Source organism: Orycteropus afer, unplaced genomic scaffold, assembly GCF_000298275.1.
Source record: "Orycteropus afer afer isolate SDZICR_OR568_19922 unplaced genomic scaffold, OryAfe1.0 scaffold00394, whole genome shotgun sequence".
NCBI classification, from domain to species: domain Eukaryota; kingdom Metazoa; phylum Chordata; class Mammalia; order Tubulidentata; family Orycteropodidae; genus Orycteropus; species Orycteropus afer.
The window spans coordinates 2,544,596-2,557,460 of record NW_006921981.1 but is presented as its reverse complement, the minus strand read 5'-3'; the positions used below and the strand labels follow the sequence as shown (position 1 = coordinate 2,557,460).

Below are 12,865 nucleotides of genomic sequence, written 5' to 3'. Positions count from 1 at the left end.
TATCATTAACATTCTTTCTACTCTAATGAGGCAGCTCTTTCCCAGTCCTATTTTGATTGTCTTCCAACCCAAGGGGCTAATCATCCTGCACCGTGTCAGACAGTGTTTCCAAGCTATTCATAAAGTTGCCCAGTAATGTATCAGACAGTGTTTCTGTGGTATTCATAAATTTTTTTCTGGCCAGTTTTTGAGAAGTAGATGGTGTCCTCCTTCTTCCTAGTCTGTCTTAGTCTGTAAGCTATGCTGAAACCTGTGCACCATGTGCAACTCTGCTGGCGTCTGAAATACCAGTGGCACAGACTCAAGCCCGACAGCAACATATAAGCCTCACAGGATGACAAAGTGACAGACAAGTTTGTCTCCCTTAGCTGTTGGGAATCTCTCCACTCTCCTCTTACCTAATTCCTACCTGAAACCTTGACAGCTCCTGGTCCCTCCCTTTCCTGACTCTAGGGGGCTCAGGGCCTAGCCTTGCCTCTTATCCCTTTAAGCCTGGATATCCTGCCCCTCGTGATGTCCCCAAGGCTGCTCCTGGTCCCTCCCTTTCCTGACTCTAGGGGGCTTGGGTCCTAGCCTTGCCTCCTGCCCCTTTAAACCTGGTTATCCTCCCAGGAAAGGGGGGGACCAGGAGTGGCCTCGAGGACCTCAGGAGTGGCAGGATATCCACCATATACCCATGTTTAAAGGCATCAATTCTTCAGTCTTCCTTATTCATTGTCCAGCTTTCACATGCGTATCAGGCGATTGAAAATGACTTGGCTAGGGTCAGATGCACCTCAGTCTTCAAAGTGATGTGTTTGCTCTTTAATACTTTAAAGAGGTCTTTTGCAGCAGATTTTCCCAGTGCAATATGTTGTCTGATTTCTTTCCATGGGCATTGATTATGGATCCAAGTAAAATGAAATCTTTGACAACTTCAGTCTTTTCTCTATTTATCATGCTATTGCTTGTCAGTACAATTGTGAGGATTTTTGTCTTTTTTGTGTGTGCAGTCCCCACAATATAATAGCATACTTCCTACTTCATCCCTGTGATTACCATTTCTTTGTTTTCTTTATGTTGCAGTGTAGTCCACACAGAAGGCCTTTATTATTTATTTGATCTTCATCAGTAAGTGCTTCCATTCCTCTTTACTTTCAGCAGGCAAGGTTGTAGTATCATCTGCATTTTTCAGGTTGTGAATGATTCTACCTCCAATCCTGGTGCCATATTTGTCTTCATATAGCTTCCAGCATCACAGTAACACATAAGCATTACAGTACTATAAACTGTCAGAGGAGTGGTGGCAATAATAGTGGTTTACATTTATGAGTGTGTACCTGTGCCAGGCCCTGTACTTGATCCTTCATATGCACTATTTCATCTAATTGATATAACTGCTTTGGGAAGCAGCATTACTATGTCCTTTCACAGATGAGTAAGCTAAGGTGCAGAGGTTCAGAAATTTACCCAAGGGGTAAAAGCTAAGTTTCAGCTATCTTACAGAACTCCGCTTAATTCTCTCTTACATCAGTTGTATCCCTATGTTGACTATGATGTGCTGTTGTATCCCTGTGTTGACTATGATGAAATTAAAAAGCTTAAATATTTGAATTGTTATTAAATTGAAATGATACACAAGGTTGTAATGACATGCAAACGTTTTCCAAAGAGTATAAGAATATTTAGTGTATTAGTCAAGAACAAAAATTAGATAAGCAATTTGATTTTCTTCGGCTGATTTACCTAAGGGTAGTAGGGTGACTTATAATTTATCATCTCAACTGAAAATGAAAGAGGACAGTGTTAATAATTATGCTGTAACAACAGAAATAAACCAGAATGCCCTGGCAGGTTAGATATACCATTATTCTCCTGATGGTTATTAGTCTTATTTGCATTGTTGAGGCAAAAAATACTAAAACGGTTTCTCATGTTTTTGACCTTATAGGGGGATTTCTCAATGTCAATGTAAGCGAAGTCAGTTTTGATGAAATTCATCAACTTTTTGCCAAGGATTTAGATATTGAACCAGGAGGTCACTGGAGGCCTAAAGACTGTAAACCCAGATGGAAGGTGAGTTCAGTTTTTCTATGAGTAGTGTGACTATTAATTTGATAAAACATTTGCTAAACTCAGAATATAGGGTGAAATACCTTTGACTCTTGATAAATGTAAGACATCAAAACACACATAAGTATTCTCAGTTAGAATGTGATTGAATATGTTCCTTACAAAGATTGGGCAGTCTTCTTGGTAGTGATACCATCTCGGAAACCCAAGGAGGGGTTGCTGTGAGTCGGATCTGACTCGACAGCAGTGAGTTTTTGGGTTTTTTTATGAAGGCTTTAAATGTACCTATAAAATATATGCTCAAGCATTCAGCCTCTTGAAGTTTCGGATAATAAATGCATTATTTGAGATTGGTTTGATAAATGGGTTGTTTTTCTGTTCTGTTTTGGAAGAGAGAGTATGATTTCTCTGCCTCCTCCAACTGCCCCTAATAGTTGGCTGGCTACCTGCAGGTGTTACTCCACCAAGTACTGGAACCAGTGAGAACCCACTGGGAGGATATTAATGTCTTGATTTCTAATTGGGTCTAGCACTGAGATTTTCAAGCTCTGTTCCTTAGAGCCCAAGAATTCTAAAGAGGCCACTCAGAGGTCCCTGTAGGGCATAACAAGGAGGCTTTAGGCTCTTCACCCCTGTTTCAGAAGGCAAAGCAGAAGCTTTTTATCTTTTTGATATATTCTACTTAATGTTTTGTTTGAAAAACAAGGGATTAGAAGTCTCTGGCTTTTAAAAAATGGTAAACCTTGGGTTATAACATGATACTAGGAACATGATTACTCTCAATACTATGAACTTGGTTAATGAGGACATACATATTTGAGTAGAAAATAGCATTTATATAATTCAAATGAAAGTTGCAGATTAAAAATGAAATGTTATATTCTAAAATTTTATAATGTAGCCATAATCTAGTAAGTTTTCAATTTTTCTTTTAAAATGTTAGTATTCTTCTAAAATGTGCCCCACCCCCAAAGTTACTTCTAGGAAAGAATTGTATGCTATTAAATTTATGAAAAAGACTCTGACTTAATTGCACCTTGAATTCATTGTTTGGAACTGTGTATTATTTTTATCTGCAGCGCATATTGTCTTGTATATGGTAGGCATTAAAAATAATTTTGTTGAATTGAGTTTGAGGTTAATAAATGTCTTTTGGGGCCTGGATACAGATTATTAAATAAACATTCAGTTTTCTCATTGTCTCAAAAAGGTTGTGAAGCCACTTAAATGGATTCTAGCACAAATTATGGAAAGTCATTTTATTTTATAATAGTCTTATGCTATTTGCAGATCAGATTCATTTAATAAATGAATCATTTCATATTTCTTGATTGAAATTTCTCACATTTGTTTGTATAATGTATAGCAATTTTATTTAAAATGCCCTAGGCAAAGAAATTATTTTTATTGCTTGGGTGGTGATGTATATGTTGACTGCTAATGGAAGATGAAGCACACTTGATTGGTCACAACTGCTGTGACGATGGAGGGGCAACATGGGGTTGACCCTTGTGTATTCATGTAGGATGCAACAGTGCACCCCTCAGATGTGCTTTGGGTGGCACAGTAGTAGCAGGACAACTTAGGATAAGAAAAATTGACTATTCTTGTCTTTGTCCAGTGGTCTGTCCAGATGGTGGATTTTAAATTTTATAGTGTGTTTTCTCATTTTCCAGGAGAGAGGCATATCATTCATGAATAGTTCCTACTTGGTGATTTTTGTAGACTGTACACTTCACTGCATGTGAATCCGTAGGTGACAATATTGAAAGTGGAGTTTTTAGGAATCAGCCTAATTCATGGATCTAAAAATTAGCTTATTTTATTTAGGAACTATATGGTAACTCTGCTATTATTTCAGCTTTGAGCACAAATCCTTCACAGAATACGGTGTCTAGCTCTGAGCTATGCAACTGAAAAGTATGGTAGGAATTTTGGAGATCATTCAGAGGTGAGCTGTACTTGCCATATTTAATTAAATAATTTCTCCTCTATCCCTCCCTCCTTGCTGACATTCTAATAATATCCTATCCCAATATCGGGACAGCGTTGAGAGGGAATGAACAACTGGATTTATGCTAAACATCTGCCACCAACTTGATTCTTAATCTTTGAGGCTCATTCTGTTCTTTTTTTAACTAACAGAATACTAATCAAGTTGATTTATGGCCAACTTAATTGGAATTGAGATCTTCTAAAATGAGTAACTTCAGTAAATCCTAGGTACTCCTGAACATTGCAGGTTCAAGTAGAAAAGTTCAGCACAGGTTGGACACCTCAGAGGAAAGCTTATTTCTCTTGGGAGATTGAGAAAAGAAGATGGTGATGCTTTTCAGGTCATTGAATAAAATGTTTACTTGAGGTACCACCTACCTTTCCATTCAGGTTTCACACTGAGGGCTTGGACAACTTTGTTTCCAAATCTAAAGGGTTAAAGAACCAAGAATTTGCCTAGAACTGTTACCTCCAGGGAAGGAAGACTGGGCAATCTACTTCCGTAAAGATTTACCACCTTGGAAACTCAAAGGGGGTCACTATGAGTTGGAATCAACTCAATGGCAGTGGGTTTGGTTTTTGGTTTGGTTACCTCCTTGGAGGCCTGAAGGTCCATTTCAGCTGTTCCAGGATGGGTCTTAGCCACTTGTTTCAGTACTATTTGGAGTATCAGGTAAAAATGCAAATTCTTGAACTCAGTCTTCAGACTTTCTGATTTAGTGGTAGTGGGGACAAGGACCGATTTTTTTTTTTAAATAAAATGGTTTCAATATGAAAAATGTGTCTGTACTCCCTGGAAATGAAGCAGAGGAGGAGGAAACTGAAAACTCTGTTGGGGAATGAACGCCCAGTAACTTCTGCTTCACTCAGTCTCATCTTAGTTAATGGCAAAGAGCAAGATGCCCTATTAAAGTGACCTGCTATAAAACCTAGTCATGTAGGGGCATTGTAGCTGGTAGTGTGCCTGAAGTTGAAACGAGGACAAAAACATAGTGAAGGAAATTTATGTGAAAATAATTTTCTTGCTTGTCTCCTCATGGTGTGTGTAGGAAAAAATAAAAAAATAGGTGCGTACAGTGGTAAGATTAATGGTTTTAAAAGTAAGAGCAAATGGAATGGGATAATTTTGCTTGGATAAAAGGTGATGAAGGAGAGATTTGTGAAGACGAAGTGTTATTTCAGAAGATACTCTATTTGCACTGTAGATGCATCAGTAGGCGAGTGGCTCAAGCAGCAAACTAGGGCACATACAAGAAAGAGTGCCTGAAATGAAGGCTATTAAACCTCAGGATAAAGTATCACAGAACACTGAGATCTTCTTTTTCTAGCCACAGACACAGGAAGAGACACACCAAATAGATTTTTAGGATATTATCAAACTTTATTTTGATAAAAAGGTTGCTCTAGATATACTGCTTAAATTTTTTGATAACTTCCATGAAAATTTTGACACTTGTGTAATACCAGTTTTACTTACTTCAGTTTACCAAGACATTGGCAATTTCTTTTACTTATTCTTGGTTTCTTTGTAAGATTAAAAACAAACAAATTAAAAAAAAACCCTCTAGCCATTCTGAAAACTTCATTAGAGAAAATCTGTATGTTACGACTATTTTTATATGTTCAATTCATCACTCAGCCTATTATCTTTAATTTATATGGACTATCTGGTGGTGCAGTGCCTAAGGCACTTGACTGCTGACCAGAAGCCTGGCAGTTCAAACCCACCAGCCACTTCTCGGTAGGAAGGTTGGGCAATCTACTTCTGTAGTGATACTGCCATGGAAACCCAAGGAGGAGTCACTATGAATCAGATCTGACTCTATGGCAGTGAGTTTGGTTTTGAGTATCTTTGATTAATATGGACTCTGTAGCCATTTAGTAGCTTCTTCCCTTAAATATCATCAGTTATTCACCTCTACTGCTTTTATAGTCTATTTACATTATACCATAAGAGGGCAACTTGTTGCCAAATGAAAGACCAGAAAGGGCAAGCTTAACCTTACTTTGGTAGATGTTATCACACTGATGATACATTTCAGATAAGATGATAGTAGGAATATGTACTCACTATCTCACTTCTTTATATCCTTTTACTTTTCCATAGCAATCTCCTATCTTAAGAGTAAATCTAGGGATCCCAGAAATGCTTCGGCAGTTTATTGATTTGAGAATTCTTAGAATATACCAACAGCTGAAAGAGACACCCATTACCAAGTCCTCATTGAGTAGGGAGCTCCCAGTACCGTAGGTAGCCATTGTGCCATTGTGTGGAGGTACAAAAGGGAGTGTCAGATGCTGCTGCTGCCTGTTGGCCATAGCAGTCTTGTAGACCTCAGGTTCATAAACTAAGAAGGTACTTTCTGAGACAAATCAAGAGGGGAAGGGATCCATAGTGAGGCTGGCTGGTACATGAGAACATTTTCAGCTCCTACCACTGTAACCAAACATGAAGTAATTAGTGAAAACAAAAACAGCTGCCTCATAGCAGCCATTGGGTCTTTTTGCTATCCCATTTGCATTGAAGGAATAGTATTGGTAGAATTTCTGATTTAGCTGCTTTCCGTTTTACTAAACCATATTTTGTTTCCTTTTTAAATAAAAATAATTAGACATTTTCTCTGATTTATAATCCTGGACCAAGCCCTGGTGGGACACTGGTTAAAATACTCAGCTGCAAGCTGAAAGATTGGTGGCTCAAAGCCACCGGCTACTTTAGGGAAGAATGATGTGGCAGTCTGCTTCTGTAAAGATTTACAGCATTGGAAACTCTGTGGGGCAGTTCTACTCTGTCCTATGGGGTTGCTAGGAGTCAGAATTGACTCTACAGTAGTAGGTTTTGGTTTGGGGTTGTAATCCTGGTAATGTAAGACACACAGGTAAAGGTTTCTATTTTCTGTGGATTATATCTAATGGCATGTCCTGGTATTACAAGAAGTGTTAGCTCATAAAGCTATATACTCTCATTTGCATTTATTCATTAATTAGTAAAATCTATTGACATAGGTAAAATTTTGATAAATTCCACAGTTAATATTCTTCTATAATTTTCTGTTATACCCAGCTTAGATTGTATTTAAAAATCTAGAATATAGAGTGATGCATAGATAGGCTAACTAGATATATTTTCATTCTTAAATTTTTTGGAAATCTAATGATTTTGCAATTTATAACCTGTAGACAATACATTTCTCTTAATTTACATTTTTATTAGGAACTGCACAATGGTAAAGCCATCTTAGCTCACAAATTATTGAGAAAAGTCGTATTTAGAAAATATTTTAATGTTTTCAAGGGAAAAATCTGAATTGTAGGGAGAGCTGGCTTGTAGAATAAATTTTGGATTCAGGAAATAGAGGATTTCAGTTTATTCCCATATCATATTGAGACATTTTGTATGGGGTATTTTTCAATCTTGATTTTGAGAGTCCCAGTAAATTTTTTTCTTCCTATAAAAAGAAAGATTGATATACTAAGAAATCATTTTAATTTATATATGTGTGTTTTCCCTTTTATTTTTTGGTGTACATAAGAACAAATTTCTTTCATTTCTCTAAGGACAAATTTCTTTGTTTTCTGTGCTGCTTACATGATGAATTTTGTTAGCTTAACATCCTAACTTAATAGCTTTATTATCAATTTTGTTTTGAACTGAATATTTTACTACTATTAAAATATATTTATAAAATGGACTGAAAACTTGGTTGTACATTTAATTAAATGAAAACATAGTAACATGCTTATCAAACTTCATGTGTATTTTATGGTAATACTATTGTGTATGATTGGGTTGTGTCAATAGGCTGTGACTAGAATTCTTGCATGAACATTTCAGTAATATTTTTCAAAAATATCTTTAGGCCAGATAAGACACGTGTGGGGTAGTACACATTCGTGTGGAATCTCTTTTAAATTCAATTTATAAACCAAAATGTTTTTGTTATTTATCATTTACTTTAAAATCTAGAAGTTACTCTTGACACCTTCTCCTTCCTCACTCGTTATGTCCAGTTGATGACTAAATCCTGTTAATTTGCCTCTTAAATGTTTCGGAAATTCACTTACGTCTCTATTCTTTTCCTCCAAACTACCATTACCTCTGACCTCTTCTATTGCATTAATTTCCTGACTGGTTTTCCTGAGCCAGCCCTCTCCAACCTCCTCTCCATACTGCATTAAAGTGGTCTTTTCGGTCACCAAATCTGATTTCACCACCTTTCAGTTAAAATCTCTCTGTGGCTTGCCACGGGCTTGATGAGATAAAGGCCACACACTGCTTAGCACAGTCTTCAGCGCTCATTTCCTCTGCAGCCTCATCCCCCATGCTGCTCCCTGTCTGCACTGAGTGGTGGAAGTACCACCCTCGGCCTGCTGCCCAGCCTTTGTCAGGGTGCCTTCTCTTTCTGCCCCAGGACTTCGTTCGCCTATTTAATTCCAACTCCTGGTCCTCAGCTTGCCTTGTGTCCTTGTCCCTCAGACCACTTAGCATTCTGAATTTTATGATCTTGGCACAATATACACTTCTTTTGTAGCACTTAGCACACTTGTAATTTTACCTGTATTTGTGAGCTCTGTAAATTAAAGTCTGGTGGCCTCACAAGACCATAAGCTGCTATATTTGGTTTTGATCACTGTTCTATCTTTGGTGAGTAAGAGTATGACTTTAAAACCATCAGAAAGTTTCAAGCATTGATTTTTATCTTTACCTGTAAGGTTTGTTGTGATATTTACTTATATATCTGACTGTGTTGTTTTAAAGGTGGCAGTTCTCATCCCTTTCCGTAATCGCCATGAACATCTACCAATTTTTTTCCTGCACCTGATTCCAATGCTCCAGAAACAGCGGCTGGAATTTGCCTTTTACGTCATTGAACAGGTCAGACTATTTTTCAGCATATACGTATTTTAGAGTTTAATAAACACTTAGGCTTGCTTAAAACTTTTTAGCTTGAAATTAATCAAGAAACTCAAATCCTTGTTTTTTTTTATTTGAGTAAAATTACATTTTGGATTGAGGCTGTATCTTTCTTTCACTTTTTTTTTTTTTTTGGTAAAAAGAAACAACATACCTTAGTGAAGTGACTTATTCAGCAATTATGTATGGCTTTAGTGTGATAGCCTTATATACTGTAATTATATATTCTAAATGTTAGGTGGTGAAATTATGAATTTTTTTATAACTGTACCTCTAATACTTATCTTATAAAATTAAATACTTCTTTTAATATTGTTCTTTTTTATGTTTTCATTGAGTTTATGATCATTGTCTGTTTCTGAAAACCTCTACAGTATTTCATTTAACCAAGAAGCTGCTTATTTTATAACTTGGGAAATTTGGGAGCTTTTAGACCCCCTTCGTGATCACTGCCATCTAGACTGAGAACTGGTATACTTTCAGAGTGCAGTTCAAAGTTTTATTGTGGATTATACTGACCCACCCTAGAAGTGCCTCAGTTCCATACCCAGGGTTATACTTTGAAAGAGAATTTCAGTTTATGAATTTAAGTATAGAAAGTCAAGGATAAGGTTTTTTTTTAAAGACCAATAGCAAAGTAAAGCAAATTCTTGATTGAGAGAGAATTCTTTGTACTATGGGCTGGTTGCTGGTTAGCCCAGAAAATCTGAACCGGATCAATTTTGTTAGATAATCAGGGGCTCCTTAAGGAAAGCCAGGTTGTTGTTCGGTGCCATTCAGTTGGTTCCAGCACATGGTGACCCTGTGAACCAGAGAATGAAACACTGGCTGCTCCTGCGCCATTCTCACAATCATTGCTGTGTTTGAGCCCATCAGTGTAGCCACTGAACCTGTCTTATTGAGGGTCTTCCTCTTTTTCATCTAGGGACTAGTTCCTCCTGATAACGTGTCCAAAGTACACTAAATGAAGTCTCGTCATTCTCAGTTATAAGGAGCATTCTGGCTGTACTTCCAAAACAGATTGGTTTGTTCTTCTGGCAGTCCATGGTTGTTCTGGTTACCTAGTGCTGCTCTGACAGGAATGCACCACAAATGGGATGGCTTAAACAAACAGCAGTTTATTCTCTCACAATATGGAGGCTTAAGTCCAAGTTCAAAGTGCCAGGATTTAGGGGCTGGGTGAAAACCCCTCAACCTTGGTGTCCAGCTCTGCCTCCTGCTCTCAGCCCACTGGAGCTAGAGGCATTTCTTCACTCAGACAGCTGTTGGCTGCTGAGGCTGAGAAGCCCCAAGGTTGAAAAGTAAAAAGGCACAGTCCCGATGTTACCAAACCACATGGCAGGCCATTAACTTAAAGTCCACTGTAAGTCCCAAGGTCGGCAGAGCATAGCAGGCTGCTGAGCAACAACACGGCTACATGCAGGGCCCAAGCATGCCAAAGGCTAGAAACCATTCTCAAAGCTTTTCCTTATATACAGGAAACAGACCACATACCCAAAGGCAGCTACTCAGCTGCTCCCAGTAGATTCCGCCATGGAGTTGATTACCAGTCTCATCATGGGGAATACTACATCCACCTGCCCAGCCACTCAACCAGGCCTAGCCAAGTTGACACACAAAATAACCACCACAATGGTATATTTAGTATTCTTCACCAACACCATAATTCAAATACAAAAATTCTTCTTCAGTCTTCCTTATTCATTGTCCAACTTTCACATGCAGATGAGGCAGTTGAAAATATGGCTTGGCTCCCACCTTAGTCTCAAGGTGACATCTTTGCTTTTTTTTTTTTAAAGACACTTTAAAGAGATCTCTTGTAGCAGCGTTGCCTGATGCAATACATAGTTTAATTCCTTGACTGCTGCATCCATGGGCATTGATTGTGGATCCAAGTAAAAGGACATCTTTGACAACTTCAGTATTTTCTCCATTTACCATTGTGTTAGGGGAAAAGTGACTCCAGATTCAAACATGTTCTATAGAGTTACTTTTGTTAAGCCTTAAATAGGACGAAGAGAAAAAAGAAAGACAGCCATCCAGGATGAGGGAAACCATCAGCATTCACGTAGTATAGAGGCTGAATGGAGGCTGCTGACTCACAGCCACGGGGCTAATTGTATAGGATAGAAAATAAAGGAAATCATTACACGACCATGATTGGTGGCAGGTCATTTCATCCGAAAATCATGATTGGTGGCAGGACTACAGAAGCGGGAAAAAGACAGTGATTGGGATACGTACACAATTGCTGATTGGAAAAGGTTACAGAATTGGTTCTGGGGCTTGACCACCTGGCTACGTCGTGATCAGGGTATGACTTAACCGTGCGTCCCTTAGCCAGTTACCAGGACCTGAACTTTTTAACTTAAATTAGATAACATGCTGCTATTTTCAGTAAATTGTTAAGAACAAGCCTAGGTAAGTGCACTGGTTCTTTGTGTAAACTTGAGGGCAAAATTACCCCTCCCTGGGCTTGCCACACTTTCAGCCACACTACTTTCAACCTCACTCTTCCTGAGGGCAAACTGTCCCCTTTAGATTTGCCCCAGATTTGTGTAAGTATAGCCACATTGCTGGTTTGAGGATCAGAAAGAACTCAAATGGCATCTGAACTCAAAATGGAGTTTAAGGGTTCCACTATAGACTGCGCCCTTCCACAGACCAGATGCTTTAGTATTTAGGCTCCAACATCATAATGTTGCATATGAGTCTAGTTGTGAGAAGTTTTGTAGTAATCCTTAAGTAAAAGTAGTGTATAGTGAATATTTGCTGTCCTCTTTTCATTGTCTTTCATTTTCAAAGTCATCGATCTTGGTAGAGAATCGTAACTGTTTTGTTACAGCCAAATGTGTATATTTTGCTAGCTATTAGCCTGACACTAGTGATGAAACAGTAGCTTTTCTAGGATATAGACTCAGCCTTGACAGCTCTATGTCAGATAAACTAATACACAAGCCATACATTGCATAGAGGATTAAAACATGTGACACCCAAGAGCCCTTCCAAATCTGAGCTGCTATGATTCTTTTAGAAGTGGAGATAACCAGGAAGAGATTAGAATTAACAAGTATTGACAAAGCCAGAAAAGTTCAGTCCATTTGTTTATGAACAGATAATATCAGAGCTGAGTTAGTCATATTTCTTAAACAGACTATTCAAATAGGTTGGACTGAACTGACCCTGATTTGTTTCTTACATTCTGTGCCTCTGTTTAAAGGATATATTTGGTAAAAAGAGCTTAATTTTCTATTTTTTTTAATCCGTGGCTAAAATGATATTTCAGAAACCTAAAAGAGTATGATAACACTTGGAGACTAGTTTTCCAAACCAGTTTATTCCCCTCTCATTATTGTCACCTTATTTCACATTAAAATGTGACATATATTGTTGTTTTTGCTATGTGCTGTCGAGTTGGACCCAACTCATAGTGACTCCTCCTTGGGTTTCCAAGGCAGTATCAGTAAGGAAGTAGATTGCCCACCCTGCCTTCTGAGGAGTGGTTGGTGGGTTTGAACCGCCACCCTTCTAGTTAGCAGTCAAGTGCCTTAGGCACTACACCACCAGAGCTCCTATGTTTGACATATATATAATATGTATATGTAATTATTTATTAGTGTACTGACCTTTCCAAGTGCTCTTCATCATTGTCAGCATTTGGTATGGTTGCTCATTTAAGTTTTGGCTGTTCTCTGGGTGTGTGGTAGTCTGTGGGTGGCACATAGAGGTTAAGCACTCAGCTACTAACTGAAAGGCTGGTGGTTTGAATCTACCTAGAGGTACATGAGGAGCTCTGGTGGCATAGGGCCTAAGGCACGTGACTGCTAACCAGAAGGCTGGTGGTTCAAACCTACCAGCCACTCCTCGGAAGGAAGATGGGGCAATCTACTTCCATAGTGATAC

At 38.3% G+C, this 12,865-nt stretch overlaps 1 protein-coding gene across 1 annotated transcript in view; it reads left to right on the top strand.

Annotated features, from left to right (window-relative positions):
• Positions 1 to 12,865, top strand: part of B4GALT6 (beta-1,4-galactosyltransferase 6) — a 100,063-nt gene that overhangs the window by 81,039 nt on the left and 6,159 nt on the right. Inside the window, exons 4-5 of the mRNA XM_007953450.2 lie at positions 1,931 to 2,055; positions 8,807 to 8,923. Of these exons, the coding sequence (XP_007951641.1) occupies positions 1,931 to 2,055; positions 8,807 to 8,923 (242 nt within the window). The remainder of the gene's footprint in view (positions 1 to 1,930; positions 2,056 to 8,806; positions 8,924 to 12,865) is intronic.